The following is a 22240-nucleotide window of genomic DNA, read 5'->3' as shown; positions in this document are numbered from 1 at the left end:
TCTTCAGTATTGAGTGTTGTCTTCTCTGGCGATAAGTCTTGCGTTTCTGTAGTGATTAAATGGTTGTGTGAATTTCGGTGTTGAACACAGGCATTCCTGTGTTCAACGTCGGCGAAACATCCAGAGACCTCCAAACAAGTATATCAGAACACTAGTACGCAGACAGATCTGATGATCCTGGGAATGCCTGTGTTCAACACCTAAATTCACACAACCATTTAATCAACTACAGAAATGCAAGACTTATCGCCAGAGAAGACAACACTCAATACCGAAGAATCCTGGAATCATCACTTATCTGTACATCCAACAACTTCAACCAGAACAATGGCTTCTATAACATAGCTGAACCACTTGCCAAGAAACTTCATCGCTATCCCACATAAGAATATAAGAATGGAGGAACACTGCGGAAGATCTTCTCGTATTCTTTTCCAGTCTCTTTTTAAAGCCACGCTTTTATACAAATTTTTGTATTCTATACATTGATGCACATTTTTGCAGCCTATACATAGTACGTAATTACCGCGACGGTTTAAGCGCTAAATAATAATAATAATAAAACAAATAATAAATCTTTATATTCAAGGATAACTCCTCGACATACTGTTTCTGAACACCAAAGGCACGGAATTAAAGAAAGTGTGAAAATTTGGCTTGTGAAGGAGTCGTCTCTGCTGCCATGACTGATGCACCTACACTGATGGTTAGTACTTGTCTGGTTCTTGTATTGTACTGCAGCAATTGTATCACAGACGTATGTATTTGCCTTTCATGTTCATAGATGAGTACACTCATCAGAGGAGTACCTTGATGGACGAGTACACTCATCAAAGGAGTGCCTTGATGGACGAGTACACTCATCAAAGGAGTGCCTTGATGGACGAGTACACTCATCAAAGGAGTGCCTTGATGGACGAGTACACTCATCAAAGGAGTGCCTTGATGGACGAGTACACTCATCAGAGGAGTGCCTTGATGGACGAGTACACTCATCAAAGGAGTGCCTTGATGGACGAGTACACTCATCAAAGGAGTGCCTTGATGGACGAGTACACTCATCAAAGGAGTGCCTTGATGGACGAGTACACTCATCAAAGGAGTGCCTTGATGTACGAGTACACTCATCAAAGGAGTGCCTTGATGGACGAGTACACTCATCAAAGGAGTGCCTTGATGGACGAATACACTCATCAAAGGAGTGCCTTGATGGACGAGTACACTCATCAAAGGAGTGCCTTGATGGACGAGTACACTCATCAGAGGAGTGCCTTGATGGACGAGTACACTCATCAGAGGAGTGCCTTGATGGACGAATACACTCATCAGAGGAGTGCCTTGATGGACGAGTACACTCATCAGAGGAGTGCCTTGATGGACGAGTACACTCATCAGAGGAGTGCCTTGATGGACGAGTACACTCATCAGAGGAGTGCCTTGATGGACGAGTACGCTCATCAAAAGAGTGCCTTGATGGACGAGTACACTCATCAAAGGAGTGCCTTGATGGACGAGTACACTCATCAAAGGAGTGCCTTGATGGACGAGTACACTCATCAAAGGAGTGCCTTGATGGACGAGTACACACATCAAAGGAGTGCCTTGATGGACGAGTACACTCATCAAAGGAGTGCCTTGATGGACGAGTACACTCATCAAAGGAGTGCCTTGATGGACGAGTACACTCATCAAAGGAGTGCCTTGATGGACGAGTACACTCATCAAAGGAGTGCCTTGATGGAGGAGTACACTCATCAAAGGAGTGCCTTGATGGACGAGCACACTCATCAAAGGAGTGCCTTGATGGACGAGTACACTCATCAAAGGAGTGCCTTGATGGACGAGTACACTCATCAAAGGAGTGCCTTGATGGACGAGTACACTCATCAAAGGAGTGCCTTGATGGACGAGTACACACATCAAAGGAGTGCCTTGATGGACGAGTACACTCATCAAAGGAGTGCCTTGATGGACGAGTACACTCATCAAAGGAGTGCCTTGATGGACGAGTACACACATCAAAGGAGTGCCTTGATGGACGAGTACACTCATCAAAGGAGTGCCTTGATGGACGAGTACACTCATCAAAGGAGTGCCTTGATGGACGAGTACACTCATCAAAGGAGTGCCTTGATGGACGAGTACACTCATCAAAGGAGTGCCTTGATGGACGAGTACACTCATCAAAGGAGTGCCTTGATGGACGAGCACACTCATCAAAGGAGTGCCTTGATGGACGAGTACACTCATCAAAGGAGTGCCTTGATGGACGAGTACACTCATCAAAGGAGTGCCTTGATGGACGAGTACACTCATCAAAGGAGTGCCTTGATGGACGAGTACACACATCAAAGGAGTGCCTTGATGGACGAGTACACTCATCAAAGGAGTGCCTTGATGGACGAGTACACTCATCAAAGGAGTGCCTTGATGGACGAGTACACTCATCAAAGGAGTGCCTTGATGGAGGAGCACACTCATCAAAGGAGTGCCTTGATGGACGAGCACACTCATCAAAGGAGTGCCTTGATGGACGAGCACGCTCATCAAAGGAGTGCCTTGATGGACGAGTACGCTCATCAAAGGAGTGCCTTGATGGACGAGTACACTCATCAAAGGAGTGCCTTGATGGACGAGTACACTCATCAAAGGAGTGCCTTGATGGACGAGTACACTCATCAAAGGAGTGCCTTGATGGACGAGTACACTCATCAAAGGAGTGCCTTGATGGACGAGTACACTCATCAGAGGAGTGCCTTGATGGACGAGTACGCTCATCAAAGGAGTGCCTTGATGGACGAGTACACTCATCAAAGGAGTGCCTTGATGGACGAGTACACTCATCAAAGGAGTGCCTTGATGCTTGTGGAGCAACGTCCTAATACACTATGTCTTCTTTCGATTTATTCTCATAAATTCACATGTGCTGCTTCTTATTCTTAGCTAAATTATTATTTAAACAGAAATTTAACACTGAAAATACCGCATTATCAACAATATCTCACAAAGGGATATTCTTGATATTTTATATTTTAGTTGTTAACTCGTCGTAATAACACTAACTCTAGACAGTAATACAGGTGAAATTAGAGAATTGTATATGGTATTCTTAAATTAAAGTTTGAAGTCAATAAATATTAATAAAAATTAGTAATTACTTGAGCAATCACACTTCGAAAGATAAATATTTTTGTGTATATATTCTGAGTGTAGTTGAATCCCTGTTATAGTGAGAAGTATTTTGGCTGGTGGTAAACATAAGAATCGCAGCCTTAATGACCCTCGTGTAGTCCCTTTAACTAACCAATAAAACCTTTTTATGTCAGTGTATATACGCTAATAGTTTAAAAATATTTCTGGTGAGAAGAAGGTGGCATACAGCTATAATGATGGTTATGTAGAAGGTAGGCAGTATGTCCTGTTAATTAACAATCCAAAACCATCTCTGTGTATTTTTAGTATATTTCTCTTGTATGTGTAATGAGGGAGGAAGAGTGCATAGCCACATGAAAGGATATATAACTCAGTATATATATTCACTTAGAGATTACTTTTATCCAACAAAGCCAATTAATTATTAGGAATTGGACTTGAACACGTGACATTAAGCTTTCAAGACCATCGTGTGTTGAACGGCTTTAAGCCACGTTAACCAAACAATAACACAGTGCGCGTGCTCTCTCTCTCTCTCTCTCTCTCACACACACACACACACACACACACACACACACACACACACACACACACATATATATATATATATATATATATATATATATATATATATATATATATATATATATATATATATATATAATATATATATAGTAGTGGAAGGGGGTGGAGCTGCCAGCCACAGGGAGACCCAGAAGATCCCCAAATATGAAGACCTTACCCCTTGCTGTAACTTCATCCCAATAGGGTCGGAGACCCTTGGAGCATGGGGAAAGTGTGCTCTAAAGTTCCTAATAGAGCTGGGTGAAAAGCTCGTCATAGAAACCAAGGACCACAGGGCGACCAGCTTCCTCTTTCAGAGACTCAGTGTTGCGATCCAGAGAGGAAATGCCTGCAGCATTCTGGGCAATCGGCCTACCGCCGGGGAGCTGGACCAAGTATTCGAGATGTAGCTCTGAGTTCCCTATGTTTTACTTTCTATCGTATTTTTGTGAATGTTTTGTCAATGTATTTTGTCTTTAAATAAGTTTATTCTTTTCTCTGAGGATGAGGGTCCCTATAACAGTTCTAGAGGTGGTACCTCCCTATATATATATATATATATATATATATATATATATATATATATATATATATATATATATATATATATATATATATATATATATATATTGGTGAATGTTTATAAACCAAACGAGGCAGTTAGGGTAAGGTATAAACTACTAGTGGAGGATAGATATGGGCTAGTGAGAGTATAGGCAATGGGGTCGATGATGCATGGGATAGTTTTAAGAATAGAGTGTTTGAGAGTACAACAGAAGATTTTGGTTACAGGAAAGTGGGTGTGGGAGGGAAGAAGAGCGATTGGTGGAATGATGATGTAAAGAGAGGAGTAAGAGAGAAAAAGTTAGCATATGAGAGGTTTTTACAAAGTAGTGATGCAAGGAGGGAAGAGTATATGGAGAGAAAAAGAGAGGTTAAGAGAGTGGTGAAGCAGTGTAAAAAGAGAGCAAATGAGAAAGTGAGTGAGATGTTTTCAACAAATTTTGTTGAAAATAAGAAAAAGATTTGGAGTGAAATTAATAAGTTGAGAAAGCCTAGGGAACGAATGGATTTGTTACTTAAAAATAGGAGAGGAAAGTTATTCAATGGAGAATTAGAGGTATCAGAAAGATAGAGGGAATATTTTGAGGAACTGTTAAATGTTGATGAAGATATGGAAGCTGTGATTTCGTGTATAAGGCAAGGAGGAATAACGTCTTATAGGAGTGAAGAAGAACCACTTTTGAGTGTCGGGGAAGTGCGTGGGATAATGAGTAGAATGAAAGGGGGTAAAGCAGCTGGGATTGATGGAATAAAGATAGAAATGTTGAAAGCAGGTGGGGATATAGTTTTGGAGTGGTTGGTGCTTTTATTTAATAAATGTATGAAAGAGTGTAAGGTACCTGGGATTAACAGAGAACATGAATAGTTCCTGTGTATAAAGGCAAAGGGGACAAAAGAGAGTGCAAAAATTATAGGGTGAATAAGTCTGTTGAGTATACGTGGTGAAGTGTATGATAGTTATTATTGAAAGAATTAAGAGTAAGACGGAGAGCAGGATAGCAGATAAACAAGGAGGCTCTAGGAAAGTTAGGGGGTGTTTAGACCAAGTGTTTACAGTGCAACATATAGGTGAACAGTATTTAGATAAGGGTAAAGAGGTTTTTGTGGCATTTATGGATTTGGAAAAGGCGTATATGACAGGGTGGATAGGGGGACAATGTGGCAGATGTTGCAAATGTATGGAATAGGAGGTAGCTTACTAAAAGCAGTGAAGAGTTCTTACGAGGATAGTGAAGCTCAGGTTAGAGTATGTAGGAGAGATGGAGATTATTTCCCAGTAAAAGACCTTAAACAAGAATGTGTGATGTCACCGTGGTTGATCAATATGCTTATAGGTGGGGATGTAAGCGAAGTGAATGCTCGGGTGTTGGCGATAGTGTGGTAAAAGATAAAGAATCTAAAACAAAGTGGGAGTTGTCACAGTTGCTCATTGTTGATTACACTGTGCTTCTGGGAGATGCTGAAGAGAAGTTGCAGAGGCTGGTGGATGAGTTTGGTAAGGTATGTAAAAGAAGAAAGAGTAATGTGAAGAGGATAACAAAAAAAATAGGTAACGAAACATTGGATACTAGATTGGAGGGAGAATGGAGGTGAATGTATTCTGGTATTTAGGAGTGGACGTGTCAGTAGATGGGTCTATGAAAGATGAGTCGGATCATAGAATTGATGAGGAGAAAAAGGTTAGTGGTGCACTAAGGCGTCTGTGGAGACAAAGGACTTTGTCAATGGTAGCAAAGAGATGAATATATGAGAGTATAGTTAAACCAATGGGTGGTGAATGTTACAACAAAAAGGCTGGAGGCAGTGGAGATGACATGTCTGAGAACAGTGTGTAGTGTGAATATAATGCAGAGAATTCGTAGTTTGGAAATTAGGAGGTGCTGGATTGCCAAAACTATTATCCAGAGGGCTGAGGAGGGGTTGAGGATGGAACGATATAGAATGACTTGGCGAGTGTATAAATCTGTAGTGGAGGGATGGCCGGGTAGGGGTCGGCCTATGAGAGGTTGGAGAGAGAGGTAAAGGAGATTCTGTGTGCGAGGGGCTTGGGCTTCCAGCAAGCATGCGTGAGCGTATTTGATATGAGTGAATGGAGACAAACGGTTTTTAATACTTGACGTGCTGTTGTAGTGTGAGCAAAGTAACATTTATGAAGGGATTCAGGGAAACCGGCAGACCGGACGCAATTACCTTGCGTATTAAAAAAGTGCAGTGATAGGTGTTTAATTACAATTTTAGGTAACAATTTTCGCTTGACCATCTCAGGTACTGAATCAGTCAGTATATCACTGTTATTTTATATAACTTTACAGTGTAGTAAGAAAATGCTTTCTGCAATAACACATACATAATATGTAATTACAAATGGAAGTCACACACATACTAAGAAAAAAAAATATTTAAACTAACATTTAATGTGTAAGCAGAGTGGTAATACGGTGCCTCGTGGCCTGGTGGCTAAAGCTTTCTCCTCACACGGCGAGGGTTCGGGTTCAGTTCCCGGCGAGGGTAGAAACATTGGACGTGTATCGTTACACCGGTTGTCTATGTTCACCCATTAGTAAAATGGGCACCTGGGTGTTAGTCTACTGGTGTGGGTCGCAGCTTGGGACAAAACTGACCTAATTTGCGGGAAATGTTCAGCATAACAAGTGGCTTTCTGTATAGTAGTATGTCACTGATGTCAGCTATGGTCTGTATACCTTGTACATGTACTTGTATACCTTGTACATGTACTTGTAGAAATAGATGTTATTATTAAATTAATTGCTGGTTGCACCATAATATCCTCTTTCTCAGGATCAATATTTGTAGTCAAATGTATCGTTATCGTTATTTTCACTTCAAGGGAAGTGAAAATAGCGATGGTGATGAATTCGTAATGTAGTGAGACAGCTATTATTGCCGTTCCTCACATCATAGCTGATAATCTTCCTCCATTACCAGTCTGATATATTGTCCTAACAGGTTTACTCCTTTCTTATGAAAATACTAATAATTACTTCCCTACGAGTTTAGCGCTTCCAATGAATATAATAATATTATTACTATTATTGTTATTATTGAGGTAGGTTGGTAGACAGCAACCACCCAGGGAAGTACTACCGTCCTGCCAGATGACTGTGAAACAGAAACCTGTAACAGTTTTGCATGATGGTAGGATTGCTGGTTTCTTTTTCTGTCTCATAAACACGCTAGATAACAGGGATATCTTGCTACTCCTACTTACACTTTGGTCACACTTCAAAGACACGCACATGCTTATATATATACATACATCTAGGTTTTTCTCCTTTTTCTAAATGGCTTTTGTTCTTCTTTATTTCTTCTATTGTCCATGGGGAAGTGGAAAAGAATCTTTCCTCCGTAAGCCATGAGTGTCGTATAAGGCGACTAAAATGCCGGGTGCAAGGGGCTAGTAACCCCTTCTCCTGTAGACATTTACTAAAAAAGAGAAGAAGAAAAACTTCATAAAACTGGGATGCTTAAATGTGCGTGGATATAGTGTGGATGACAAGCAACAGATGATTGCTGATGTTATGAATGAAAAGAAGTTGGATGTCCTGGCCCTAAGCGAAACAAAGCTGAAAGGGGTAGGGGAGTTTCGATGGGGGAAAATAAATGGGATTAAATCTGGAGTATCTGAGAGAGTTAGAGCTAAGGAAGGGGTAGCAATAATGTTGGAGGATCAGTTATGGAACGAGAAAAGAGAATATGAATGTGTAAATTCAGAGATTATGTAGATTAAAGTAAAGGTTGGATGCGAAAAGTGGGTCATAATAAGCGTGTATGCACCTGGAGAAGAGAGGAATGTAGAAAGAGAGAGAGATTTTGGGAGATGTTAAGTGAATGTATAGGAACCTTTGAACTAAGTGAGACAGTAATTGTGGTAGGGGACCTGAATGGTAAAGTAGGAGAAACTTTTAGAGAGGGTGTGGTAGGTAAGTTTGAGGTGCCAGGTGTAAATGATAATGGGAGCCCTTTGATTGAACTTTGAATAGAAAGGGGTTTAGTTATAGGTAATATATATTTTAAGAAAAAGAGGATAAATAAGTATACAAGATATGATGAAGGGCGAAATGACAGTAGTTCGTTGGATTATGTATTGGTAGATAAAAGACTGTTGAATAGACTTCAGGATGTACATGTTTGTAGAGGGGCCACAATTATATCAGATCACTTTTTAGTTGTAGCTACACTGAGAGTAAAAGGTAGATGGGATACAAGGAGAATAGAAGCATCAGGGAAGAGAGAGGTGAAGGTTTATAAACTAAAAGAGGAGGCAGTTAGGGTAAGATATAAACAGCTATTGGAGGATAGATGGGCTAATGAGAGCATAGGCAATGGGGTCGAAAAGGTATGGGGTAGGTTTAAAAATGTAGTGTTATTGTTCAGCAGAAGTTTGTGGTTACAGGAAGGTGGGTGTGGGAGGGAAGAGGAGCGATTGGTGGAATGATGATGTAAAGAAAGTAGTAAGGGAGAAAAAGTTAGCATATGAGAAGTTTTTACAAAATAGAAGTGATGCAAGGAGGGAAGAGTATATGGAGAAAAAGAGAGAGGTTAAGAGAGTGGTGAAGCAATGTAAAATGAGAGCAAATGAGAGAGTGGGTGAGATGTTATCAAGAAATTTTGTTGAAAATAGAAAAAAGTTTTGGAGTGAGATTAACAAGTTGAGGAAGCCTAGAGAACAAATGGATTTGTCAGTTTAAAATAGGAGAGGAGAGTTATTAAATGGAGAGTTAGAGGTATTGGGAAGATGGAGGGAATATTTTGAGGAATTGTTGAATGTTGATGAAGATAGGGAAGCTGTGATTTCATGTATAGGGCAAGGAGGAATAACATCTTGTAGGAGTGAGGAAGAGCCAGTTGTGAGAGTTGGGGAAGTTCGTGAGGCAGTAGGTAAAATGAAAGGGGGTACGGCAGCTAGGATTGATGGGATAAAGATAGAAATGTTAAAAGCAGGTGGGGATATAGTTTTGGAGTGGTTGGTGCTTTTATTTAATAAATGTATGGAAGAGGGTAAGGTACCTAGGGATTGGCAGAGAGCATGCATAGTTTCTTTGTATAAAGGCAAAGGGGACAAAAAAGAGTGCAAAAATTATAGGGGGAAAAGTCTGTTGAGTATACCTGGTAAAGTGTATGCTAGTTATTATTGAAAGAATTGAGAGTAAGATGGAGAGCAGGATAGCAGATGAACAAGGAGGCTTTAGGAAAGTTAGGGGGTGTTTAGACCAAGTGTTTACAGTGAAACATATAGGTGAACAGTATTTAGATAAGGCTAAAGAGGTTTTTGTGGCATTTATTGATTTGGAAAAGGCGTATGACAGGGTGGATAGGGGGGCAATGTGGCAGTTGTTGCAGGTGTATGGTGTAGGAGGTAGGTTATTGAAAGCAGTGAAGAGTTTTTACGAGGACAGTGAGGCTCAAGTTAGAGTATGTAGGAAAGATGGAGATTATTTCCCAGTAAAAGTAGGCCTTAGACAAGGATTTTTGATGTCTCCGTGGTTGTTTAATATATTTATAGATTGGGTTGTAAGAGAAGTAAATGCGAGGTCTTGTCAAGAGGCGTGGAGTTAAAAGATAAAGTATCACACATGTCACAGTTGCTCTTTGCTGATGACACTGTGCCCTTGAGAGATTCTGAAGAGAAGTTGCAGAGGTTGATGGATGAATTTGGTAGGGTATGCAAAAGAAGAAAATTAAAAGTGAATACAGGAAAGAGTAAGGTTATGAGGATAAAAAGATTAGGTGATGAAAGATTGGATATCAGATTGGAGGGAGAGAGTATGGAGAAGGTGAATGTATTCAGATATTTGAGAGTGGATGTGTCAGCAGATGTGTTTATGAAGGATGAGGTGAATCATAGAATTGATGAGGGGAAAAGGAGGAGTGGTGCACTTAGGAGTCTGTGGAGACAAAGAACTTTGTCCTTGGAGGCAAAGAGGGGAATGTATAAGGGTATAGTTTTACCAACGCTCTTATATGGGTGTGAAGCATGGGTGATGAATGTTGCAGTGAGGAGAAGGCTGGAGGCAGTGGAGATGTCATGTCTGAGGGCAATGTGTGGTGTAAATATAATACAGAGAACTCGTAGTTTGGAAGTTAGGAGGAGGTGTGGGATTGCCAAAACTGTTGTCCAGAAGGCTGAGGAAGGGTTGTTGAGGTGGTTCGGACATGTAGAAAGGATGGAGCGAAACAGAATGATTTCAAGAGTGTATCAATCTGCAGTGGAAGGAAGGCGGGGTAGGGGTCGGCCTAGGAAAGGTTGGAGGGAGGGGGTAAAGGAGGTTTTGTGTGCATGGGGCTTGGACTTCCAACGGGCATGCGTGAGCGTGTTTGATAGGAGTGAATGGAGACAAATGGTTTTTAATACTTGACGTGCTATTGGAGTGTGAACCAAGTAACATTTATGAAGGGATTCAGGGAAACCGGCAGGCCGGACTTGAGTCCTGGAGATGGGAAGTACAGTGCCTGCACTCTGAAGGAGGGGTGTTAATGTTGCAGTTTGAACTGTAGTGTAAAGCACCCTTCTGGCAAGACAGTGATGGAGTGAATAATACCTGGAGGTTACCTGGAGGTTATTCCGGGGATCAACGCCCCCGCGGCCCGGTCCATGACCAGGCCTCCCGATGGATCAGGGCCTGATCAACTAGGCTATTACTGCTGGCCGCACGCAGTCCGACGTACGAGCCACAGCCCGGCTGATCCGGCACTGACTTTAGGTATCTGTCCAGCTCTCTCTTGAAGGCAGCCAGGGGTTTATTGGCAATTCCCCTAATGCTTGATGGGAGGCTGTTGAACAGTTTTGGGCCCCGGACACTTATGGTGTTTTCTCTTAGTGTACCAATGGCGCCCCTACTTTTTATTGGCGGCATTTTGCATCGCCTGCCCAGTCTTTTACTTTCGTAGGGAGTGATTTCTGTGTGCAGATTTGGGACCATTCCTTCCAAGATTTTCCAAGTGTAGATTATGATATATCTCTCCCTCCTGCGTTCCAACGAGTACAAGTCAAGTTCTTCCAAGCGTTCCCAGTAGTTAAGGTGCTTGACAGAACTTATACATGCAGTAAAGGATCTCTGTACACTCTCTAGATCTGCGATTTCACCTGCTTTGTATGGAGATGTTAATGTACAGCAGTATTCCAGCCTAGAGAGAACAAGTGATTTGAAAAGGATCATCATGGGCTTGGCATCTCTCGTTTTGAAAGTTCTCATTATCCATCCTATCATTTTCTTTGCACGTGCGATCGTGGCACTGTTGTGATCCTTGAAAGTGAGATCCTCAGACATTACTACTCCCAGGTCCCTTACATTATTTTTTCGCTCTGTTGTATGGCCGGAGTCAGTAGCATACTCTGTTCTAGTTATTATCTCCTCCAGTTTTCCATAACGGAGTAGTTGGAATTTGTCCTCATTGAACATCATATTGTTTACCATTGCCCACTGGAAAACTTTGTTTATATCTTCTTGGAGGTTAACCGCGTCCTCAGCAGATGACAGCCTCATGCAGATCCTAGTATCATCCGCAAAGGATGATACAGTGCTGTGGTGTATATCTCTGTTTATGTCTGATATGAGGATAAGGAATAAGATGGGGGCGAGTACTGTGCCTTGTGGAACAGAGCTCTTCACTATGGCAGCCTCCGATTTAACTCTGTTGACCACTACTCTTTGTGTTCGATTTGTTAGGAAGTTGAAGATCCATCTCCCCACTTTCCCAGTTATTCCTTTAGCACGTATTTTATGGGCTATTACGCTATGATCGCATTTGTCAAATGCTTTTGCAAAGTCTGTGTATATTACATCTGCATTCTGATTTTCTTCCAGTGCATCCAAGGCCATGTCATAGTGATCCAGTAGTTGTGAGAGGCAGGAGCGACCTGCCCTGAACCCATGTTGCCCTGGATTGTGCAGATTTTGGGAATCCAGGTGATTTGCAATCCTGCTTCTTAGCACTCTTTCAAAGATTTTTATGATGTGGGACGTCAGAGCTATTGGTCTATAGTTCTTAGCTAATGCTTTGCTGCCACCTTTATGGAGTGGGGCTATATCCGTTGTTTTAAGTGACTGTGGAATTTCACCCATGTCCAAGCTCCTCCTCCATAGTGTACTTAGGGCACGCGAGAGGGGTTTCTTGCAGTTCTTAATGAAAACAGAGTTCCACGAGTCTGGGCCCGGGGCTGAGTGCGTAGGCATGTTGTCAATGGCTTTTTCGAAATCTATCGGAGTTAGGGTAATGTCGGAAATCTGGCATACATTTATGGAGTTTTGAGGCTCATTCATGAAGAAATCATTTGGGTCGTCGATCCTCAGACCGATTAGTGGTTCACTAAACAGAGTCGTACTGGGATTTCAATATTTCACTCATTTTCTTGTTGTCGTCTGTGTAAGTCCCATCCTGTCTGAGTAAGGGCCCGATACTAGATGTGGTATTTGCCTTGTTTTTGGCATATGAAAAGAAATATTTTGAATTTCTTTCAATTTCACTAATAGCTTTAAGCTCCTCCTGCCTCTCCTGGTTCCTGTAAGAGTCATTTAGCTTAAGTTCGATAGTTTCCACTTCCCTGGTCAGCGCCTCCTTTCGTGTATCAGATATTCTAGCACTCCTGAGGAGCTCAGTGACTCTCCGTCGTCTTCTGTAGAGGGAGCGTCTTTTTCTCTCCAGTTTACTCCTGCTCTTCTTCTTTCTTAGGGGAATATGCCTAGAACATGCTTCGGCTACCAGGAAGTTGATCCTTTCAAGGCACTGGTTTGGATCCATGTCATTTAAGACATCTTCCCAACATGTTTCGTTTAGGACATGGTTTACCTGGTCCCAGTTGATGTTCTTGTTGTTGAAATTGTATTTTGTGAAGACACCTTCACAGGTACATGCATTCTGCTGTTCAGGACCCCTATGCATGTACGTCTGGACTTCGATTAGATTGTGATCGATTAGATTGATATTCTTATGTCTCTTATCAGGTCCTCATTATTTGTGAAGATAAGGTCAAGTGTGTTTTCTAGTCTTGTTGGCTCCACTATCTGCTGGCTTAAGGTGTGTTTTTCGCAGAGACTTAGTAGCTCATGTGTGTGTGACCTTTCATCTACGCTACCTCCGGGGATTGTTTCAGCTGTAACATTATTTGCTACATTCTTCCATTTTGTATGCCTTAGGTTGAAATCATCAAGCAGTAAGATGTTTGGGGATGGAGCTGGAAGGTTTTCCAAACAGTAATCGATTTTCAGTAGCTGTTCCTTGAACTGTTGGGAGGTTGCATCTGGTGGCTTGTATACAACCACAATGACTAGGTTTTGGTTCTCGATCTTTATTGATAGAACTTCAACTACCTCATTTGTGGTGTTCAGCAACTCCGTGCAGATAAGGGACTCTTTGACATACAGGCCAACCCCCCCTTGTTGCCTGTTTTTTCTGTCGCATCTAAAAAGGTTGTAACCACTTATCCATATTTCACTGTCAAAGTGATCTTTTGTGTGAGTCTCTGTGAAGGCTGCAAACATTGCATTAGACTCCTCTAGAAGTCCACTGATAAAATATATTTTGTTGTTGGTGGATGGCTTAAGGCCCTGTATATTAGCAAATATGAACGAGGTTGTATTCTGTGTTTGTTGGGGGGATTTTGTTATTGGCATCAGTAGTTGTAATTCTGGAGGGCCATGGGTGGCCACTGGCTGCGCCTCCAGTTCAACAAGGCTCCAAGGTGGTGGACTATTTTTGTTATTTCCTTCCATTTTCTTTTTTCGTTTCCTGCCACTAAAAAATCACCTGGAGTTGGGTTGTCGTAGCTACTATTGTTTGTCTTGTGGGGTCTGTGCCTCCTGGTCCCTTTTAGATGGTATGCAGGGCACTCGATGTTGTAACACTGCTTCTGGAGGACCGAGGAGTGGCACATTTTTGGGTGAAAGAAAGTACAGGAAGAAGAACGACACACTCCTTTAGACAGGAGGTCGCTACATTTTTTGGGATAGTCAAAGTTGCATGTCCCATTTTTTTCCCCTGTTATTCCATGCTTACAGATGCCCCAAGCATAATATTTGCACAAATTCACCTTTGGTTGAGAATTGTTGGGAGGTGTGTTGTCAATTTCTGCAGGTTCTGGGACTGCACTATAATCCTCAGTATCCAAGCCAGGGCCACCCCGTCCTGGATTCCATCTACTTTCCCCAGTAGAGGAAGGAGGAGACTCCTCTCCAACATCTGTACTTTGGGCCACGGTCTTGTGTAATGATGGTTGTATATTTACTGTTTTTGTGGTGGTTTGGGTAGTGTCCCTAGGAGAGTCTGGGCTGGCAGTAAGGCTGGGGGCTGGGTCTGGGTCAGCACTGGGGCTGGGGGGTGGGGCTGGGTCTGGGCCAGCACCAGCACTGAGGGTATTGGTGCTATGCCTGGGGGAGCCTGGGCCAGCACCAGCACTGTGGGTATTAGTGCTATGACTGGGGGATGGGTCTGGCTTAGCACCATGTGGGTGACTAGATAGTTTTGAGTCAATTGTTGTGGTATGGACATTCTGCATTTTTTGATACACTATCTCTTTCTCCCATGTTTTATATATTTTTGGTAGACTATCCAAGAGGTCATCCTTGTTTTCTTGATTATTTTTATCATTTATTACTCTCCTTAGTACCTTTCTGATACCTGCCCAAAGTTCTACATCTTTATTGCACAACCAGAAGCACCTTGCTAGTTCGAGGTCATTTTTTGAGGCTGTATTTAGTCTAGTACAAGAGATATGGTGTTTGGAAGAGCATAGGTTGCATGTGATTCTGGATTTCCTTCCAAGGATTTTTTTACATGTCCCACAGATATGCTGTGCTGACATCCTGTCTGTATCCTACTACACTGTATGCCACGGAAGAAAACTGATTTCCACTTTACCTTTCTCTTGTTGGTGCCAGTAATATGCAAGATGTATTTATACGAACCAAGTTTGCAGTATGTGGGTGGTGGTGTAGGGTGGGTGTAGGGTGGGTGGTGGTGCAGGGTGGGTGGTGGGTGTAGGGTGGGTGGTGGTGCAGGGTGGGTGGTGGTGTAGGGTGGGTGGTGGGTGCAGGGTGGGTGGTGGTGTAGGGTGGGTGGTGGGTGCAGGGTGGGTGTGAGCCGGCAGACTTGCCCACACTCCACACTTCACTTAGTTAGGCCTACGCTAACTTCCCCCTACACTTCTAAGGAAAAGATTATTTCCTGTTTAGTAGAGGTAACGGTTGTATGCTCAATTTATGTATGCTGTGATTCCCTGCACCTCAATGCTACCATCACTTGTTTCATATCTTATGACTATAGTAGTTACTTATCCGTTATTAACACTTCACTGGACCTCTGGCAATAGTTCGCTAGTGCCAGTCGCTTGTAAGATATTCCCCTTTCTACACTATATATTGTACGCTATACTTGGGGATAATTTAGATTACTCTTATCTACAATTTAGTTCACTATGCCACTGCACATATATATCCTTGTCACTCACTATATTACTTATAGATAGATAATGGTGAAAGTTTTTCTTTTTCGGGCCACCCTGCCTTGGTGGGAATCAGCCAGTGTGATAATAATAAAAATATTATTTATTATTATTATTATTATTATTATTATTATTATTATAGTGACTATACTGAGTAAAACTCTCAACAGATTGACAGTGTGCGAAGTGGTGATGCAGTTAAGTTCCTGCAGTTGTCTGCTACTGAAGATGCTGCATCAGTGCTGGTGATGCAGGAGGCGGGTGAGGCTGGGGGCTGCACACTGCTGGGACTGGCAGCCATCCTGGGTCACCACCATCTAGTATCACCCTTGCTGTCTGCTGGGGTGGGTGTGGACGATACTGGTGTTAGCACCCGCACACCTCTTCATCAGGCTGCATCGTATGGTCACGAGGACATGACAGTGACTCTCCTGAAGGCTGGAGCCAATATAGAAGCTGCCAGTGAGAGAGACAATGGTAACCCAGGAGTCTGTTGTGCTAGTCAGAGGTAGTGTGTGTGATGATAGAACATCTAACATAGATTGTCGGACTGTATTTGTTTTAATTCACGTTTACAGTCAAGGTTTACATTTAACTTTTTTATTACAGGCTTGTATAAAAAAATATTTGAAAATTTCATATACGGTATATGTACACTAATACAATATAATGCATTTTTTCCACACAGTGGGATTTATCAAGTCACAAACAAATCTGCCTGAACAGAGAGTACAAGAGTATATATAGGGAGCGTAGATACACGAGTCTGGTGGAGAATGCCGAGAATAGGTTGGATTTGAAAAAGATCTGCCCCGGAATGGGCAAGTAGGTTTGTTGCTATGTAGGATAACAATGAAGGAATTGTCTGGAAAGAGGTTCAGCATGGAACTTTCGTTCTGTTGAGTAATCTAAGTCACACCCTCTGTTTTAGTTTATTTTCACCATTTTCAAAGTGCCCACTCTGACACCTCGCCACGTACCATGACTCGCTGCTGTTTTCCTGACAAGTATTCCCTGATCCATTGTAGTGCCTTCCCTGTTATCCCTGCTTGGTCCTCCAGTTTTTGCACCAATCTCTTGTGTGGAACTGTGTCAAACGCCTTCTTGCAGTCCAAGAATATGCAATTCACCCACCCCTCTCTCTCTTGTCTTACTGCTGTCACCATGTCATAGAACTCCAGTAGGTTTGTGACACAGGATTTCCCGTCCTGAAACCATGTTGGCTGCTGTTGATGAGATCGTTCCTTTCTAGGTGTTCCACCACTCTTCTCCTGATAATCTTCTCCATGATTTTGCATGCTATACGTGTCAGTGACACGAAGATCATATTGTTGTCTCAGACCCACTGAAACACGTGATTTACATCAGCTTGAAGGTTCCTGTCTTCGACGAACGTCATTCTCACAGAGGTTCAATTTTCATCACTAAACGATGGCACAGTCCTATGATTTATTTATATTTTCCCAATGTCGGATAAAAGAATAAGGAGAATACTGGGGCGAGTCCCGTGTTTTGGGAAACATCTATTCACTGTAGCAGCCTTCGACTTCATTCTTTGTTTTCAAATTAGATCCTTGACCACATTAAAGGTATGTATTAAAAATGCAGTGCCAAACGCATTAACTTTTTGTAAAATGTATACTCTTTACGTTTTTGTTAAACATTGTGTCCATAGAATATTAGTGTTATATTTTATTCATTCATTAAGGCTACTCATGCTCTCGTCTCTGATAAAGCTCCAGTGATATGGATAACATCTAGTTTTCTTGCCATGTCACTGCTGTGCTCAGCACAGCGAGCTTATTCAAATGTTTATAATCCATAATAGACCTCTGATAATTCTTCACCTACTTCAACACACGTTGACTTGAAGCTACAGGTGCTGGTAAATTGACAAAAATATGTATTACAATTGTGAAATAAAGAAAATCAGTTGAAGGTTCATGATAAAGTATTGAAGTAATTCCTTTTGATATCTTGTTTCTGTACTCTCTGAAGAAGTACAACTGCTAAAAGTATTCTTCATTATAAAGACTGTGGGACTACTAAAGGAACAAAAATGCGCAGATTAGCTTAGTATACCACTGTTGACGAATTCCTTAAATGTCATTTAAAGGTCATTCAGGTTTATCTTTCTGAAGATGAAGAGAAATATTGTATGCTTTAATAACCACATGTGTCTTGGTAATAATTATAAGTAGCTTCATCGCAAAAGATGACATTATAATGCATTCAAATTTTGGCAAGAACTTCTAAATACACTTATATTCTATACAAGATTATACAGTAACATTATAAGACTGAAGGTTATTCAAACTTTCTCAGTAGATTCTAATGCCTGGCAACTGATGTAACACCATCAACATGAACCGGGTTCCTAAGCTAGGACATTCTATGCAGTGAACCAGGAAGGAACTGCTTCAGATTTTCTCACCTTTGTGGACTGTTACTAAAAATTTACACCTTTGCTGATCAGTTTCGAAGTTAGATCCACTTTGTATAATTCTGTGGTCAACACCTGAAAGGTTTAGATAATGGTTTTCACAGTTCGAGTTATGCTCAACAACTTGTACTTATTCGTATTTCCAACCACATAAGTTCCATTATTATAAGCACAACCAATTCACTGCTGAAAATATAACATTATACCTTGAATTATCAAGTGTTTGTGCAATAATTTAATTTTCAAGTTTTCTTCTGAAATTATCAAACAATTTAAATTTTTCATCAGTTGTAAGTGTTGAACTTCAAACTTTTGAACAACAACAGCGGTTTGTTCTTTATTAGAACAATCTGGAGTGGTATCAATTATAATTACAAATCACTTGGCAAATCTAATTTCTTCCAGGAAAGTTGTTTATGGAAATAACCCATAATGTTCATTTAGCTGGTTTTGTACACTTGTAAAAACGATAAAGGACTTGCATGCACTTTAGGATCTCTTGAGATTCTCGTGAACGTTTATGTGCTCAGAGAAAATTAAGCTATATTTACGGACATTTAGAGAGGAAGGAGAAAAATTAGATTACTACGAGGGTGTATAAATCTGGGGCGGAGGAAAAGAAGTTTAGGGGTGTCGTAGGAAAGGCTGAACGGAAGGAATAAAGGAGGTTTTGAGTGCTAGGGGCTTGTACACCCAGCAGGCTTATTTGAGTTTGTTACATCTGAGTGAGTGGAGGAAAGTGGCTTTCACGATTTGACGTTCTAGTGTAAGCAAGCTAAGGTTAATCGATTCAGGGAAAACTATTAGCCTGACTTGAGTCTTGGAGGTTGGAAGTATAATGACTGCACTCTGAAGAGTTTTCTGAACTGTAATGTCAGCGCCCTTCTGGCAAGAGAGTGGTTGAATGAGTGACTGTGAATGTGTTTTTTTGTTGGGTCATCCTGACTCGGTGTTAAAAAAATTATTCAATAACTTAATTACGTCTAAAACGTTTTCATTTGCTTGATCACCAATACTGATAGTTAAATCAAAGCCAATTTTCGTGTTCTATCTGTGATGATTTTGTCAGGTTCTAAACACATCCCTATAAGCTGAATCATGATTTTATAAAGATCTACACACAGTAAAACATTGCTTCAGCAAAATCTTCAGCAAATTATCGTTGATTTCATAATTGTGAAGAATATGATATATATATATATATATATATATATATATATATATATATATATATATATATATATATATATATATATATATATAAGTAGTGGATTTTTCCACTGGGGGGTGTATCCGGTTTAGGGCCTTCCACTGGGCGGTGTATCCGGTCTAGGACCTTCCACTGGGCGGTGTATCCGGTCTAGGACCTTCCACTGGGCGGTGTATCCGGTCTAGGACCAGCAGCTGGAGGGTCACCTTTTCACACCTAGGTGTTATTTCCGGTTTTGACCATGACCTCGTCCTCGAGACTACCTCACCCTTGACCCCCCCAACCAATACCCCCGCCCACGACCCCCCCCCCTTCGCGACCCCCATTCGCGACCCCCCTTCGCGACCCCGCCCGCGCCCGCCCGCGCCCTTCGCGACCCCCGCCCGCGCCTTCTGCTGCGCACCTTCAAAACACTCTCTTAAATCATTTGAATACTCACAAAAATACCTTTATACATTTCCAAACAACACTGAAACACTTCCAAAATAACATTTTGAATACTCCCAAATAAGATTTGACAGCTCTAATTTATCTGCACTTACACATTTCATTAAATTACAACTCATCCCTCCAAACTCCTCCCTCAGTCTCCAGACTTCACAACATTATCACAAAAACTAACTCAATCACTTTACTTTGAACATCACCAAAAAAAAAAAACACTGAAATACTCCAAAAACATCATTCGAACACCCCCAAATCACCTCTGAATACTCCCAGAACACCTTCATAAGTACTCTTGCACATCATTTGAACACCTTCATAAGTACTCTCATAATCATTTGTACACCTTCAAAAACACCTTTGAATACTCACATAAACACCCTTGAACACCTTCAAAACACCTTTGAATAACCTCAAAACACCTTTGAACACCTTCAAAACACCCTTGAACACCTTCAAAACACCCTTGATCACCTTCAAAAACATTTGAACACACTCAAAACACCTTTGAACACCTTTGAACATTTCCAAAACACTATTTGAGTACTCCCAAATAAGATTTGACATCTCTAATTTATCTGCACTTACACATTTCATTAAATTACAACTCATCCCTCAGTCTCCAGACTAGGCATTTTCTCGTTTTTACCCTTTTAGTTCATTAAAGTTATTAAGGGGACACAATACATCAGAAAAAAAAGTCACAAAAACTAACTCAAACACTTTACTTTGAACACCCCCAAAACACTCTCATAATCATTTGAATACTCACATAACACCATTGAACACCTTCAAAACACCTTTGAATATCGTTTTAAACTAATTTCATCACAACCCACTTATATCATCTTTTTTTCGGTATCTCTAGTTCGACAACAACACACACAACACCCACATCCCACAACACCCACAATTTTTTCTCGTTTTAACTAATGTCATCACTGTAACCAAGATTTTCACAAAAAAAAACTCTATGACACCTAACACACTCGCACGCACACACCCCACAATACCCACAACCCACAATTTTTTTTCTCGTTTTAACCCTTTTAGTTCATTAAAATTAATAAGGGGGCACAGCACATCAGAAAGTCACAACAACAACAACCCACAACACCCACAACCCACAGCACCCACAACACCCACAACCCACAACACCCCACAACCCACATTTTTTTCTCGTTTTAACCCTTTTAGTTCATTAAAGTTAATAAGGGGACACAGTACATCAGAAAAAGTCACAACACCCACAACCCACTTCACCCACAATTTTTTCTTGTTTTAGCTAATTTCATCAGAAAAGTCACAACACCCCACATCACCCACATCCCACAATTTTTTTTCTCGTTTTAACCCTTTTAGTTCATTAAAGTTAATAAGGGGACACACTACATCAGAAAAAGTCACAAAAACAACCCACTTATATCATCTTTTTCGGTATCTCTAATTCGACTACATTACCCACAACCCTCATCAATTACCAATTTATTCACATTTTTTTCCCCTTCTTTTTACTACTAAAATTCTAATAAAATCCTCTCCATACCCATCTCCTTGTATCCACATAAATTAATATTATACTCGCATCAACTACCCAACTATTGCGACATGTTTTCAACACCCCTCCATTCTTTTTCCAATATATCATAACTTTTCAATTCTATAATTTCTTTTTAAAATATTCACGCATTACCTTTATATTCAGTAAAATCTCCCCATATTTCTAATTATAACCCTCCCCATACCCCTCTCCATCTCACCCGCATTTCTTCACATCCACTCACCCATCTCCCAACACACCTCTTCTGAACACACACACAAAAAAATCACATTTCACATCCACAAATGCATCTCAAATCCACTAAAATCACTGTAACCAAGATATTCACAAAACTCTATGACCACCTAACACACACACACACACACACACACACACACACACACACACACACACGCACCTAACCTAACCTAACCTAACCTAACCTAACCTAGCCTAACCGAACCTATCCTAACCTTACCTAACTTATCCTAACCTAACCTAACTTATCCTAACCTAGCCTAACCTAACCTAACCGAACCTATCCTAACCTAACCCTACCTAACTTATCCTAACCTAACCTAACCTAACCTAACCTAACCTAACCTAACCTAACCTAACCTAACCTAATTCCTAACCTAACCTAACCTCACCTAACCGAACCTAACCTAACTCCATCAATCACCTCTATCCTAACCTAACCTAACCTAACCTAACCCAACCTAACTCCATCAAACACCTCTATCCTAACCTAACCTAACCTATCCTAACCTAACCTAACTCCATCAAACACCTCGAATACTACCTAACTTAACCTAACCTAACCTTACCTAACCTACCGAACCTAACCTAACCTAACCTAACCTA

At 41.1% G+C, this 22240-nt stretch overlaps 1 protein-coding gene across 1 annotated transcript in view; it reads left to right on the top strand.

Moving 5' to 3' along the window:
* LOC128695754 (ankyrin repeat and protein kinase domain-containing protein 1-like) overlaps positions 1-22240 on the top strand; it is a 51094-nt gene that overhangs the window by 11569 nt on the left and 17285 nt on the right. The window contains exons 2-3 of the mRNA XM_070093136.1: positions 590-706; positions 15910-16216. Coding sequence (XP_069949237.1) covers positions 683-706; positions 15910-16216 — 331 coding nt within the window. The 5' untranslated portion in view covers positions 590-682. The remainder of the gene's footprint in view (positions 1-589; positions 707-15909; positions 16217-22240) is intronic.

The sequence above is a fragment of the Cherax quadricarinatus genome, chromosome 41 (assembly GCF_038502225.1).
Source record: "Cherax quadricarinatus isolate ZL_2023a chromosome 41, ASM3850222v1, whole genome shotgun sequence".
In the NCBI taxonomy this organism is placed as follows: Eukaryota; Metazoa; Arthropoda; class Malacostraca; order Decapoda; family Parastacidae; genus Cherax; species Cherax quadricarinatus.
The sequence above is the reverse complement of the archived record's forward strand: the minus strand, read 5'-3'. Positions and strand labels throughout refer to the sequence as shown.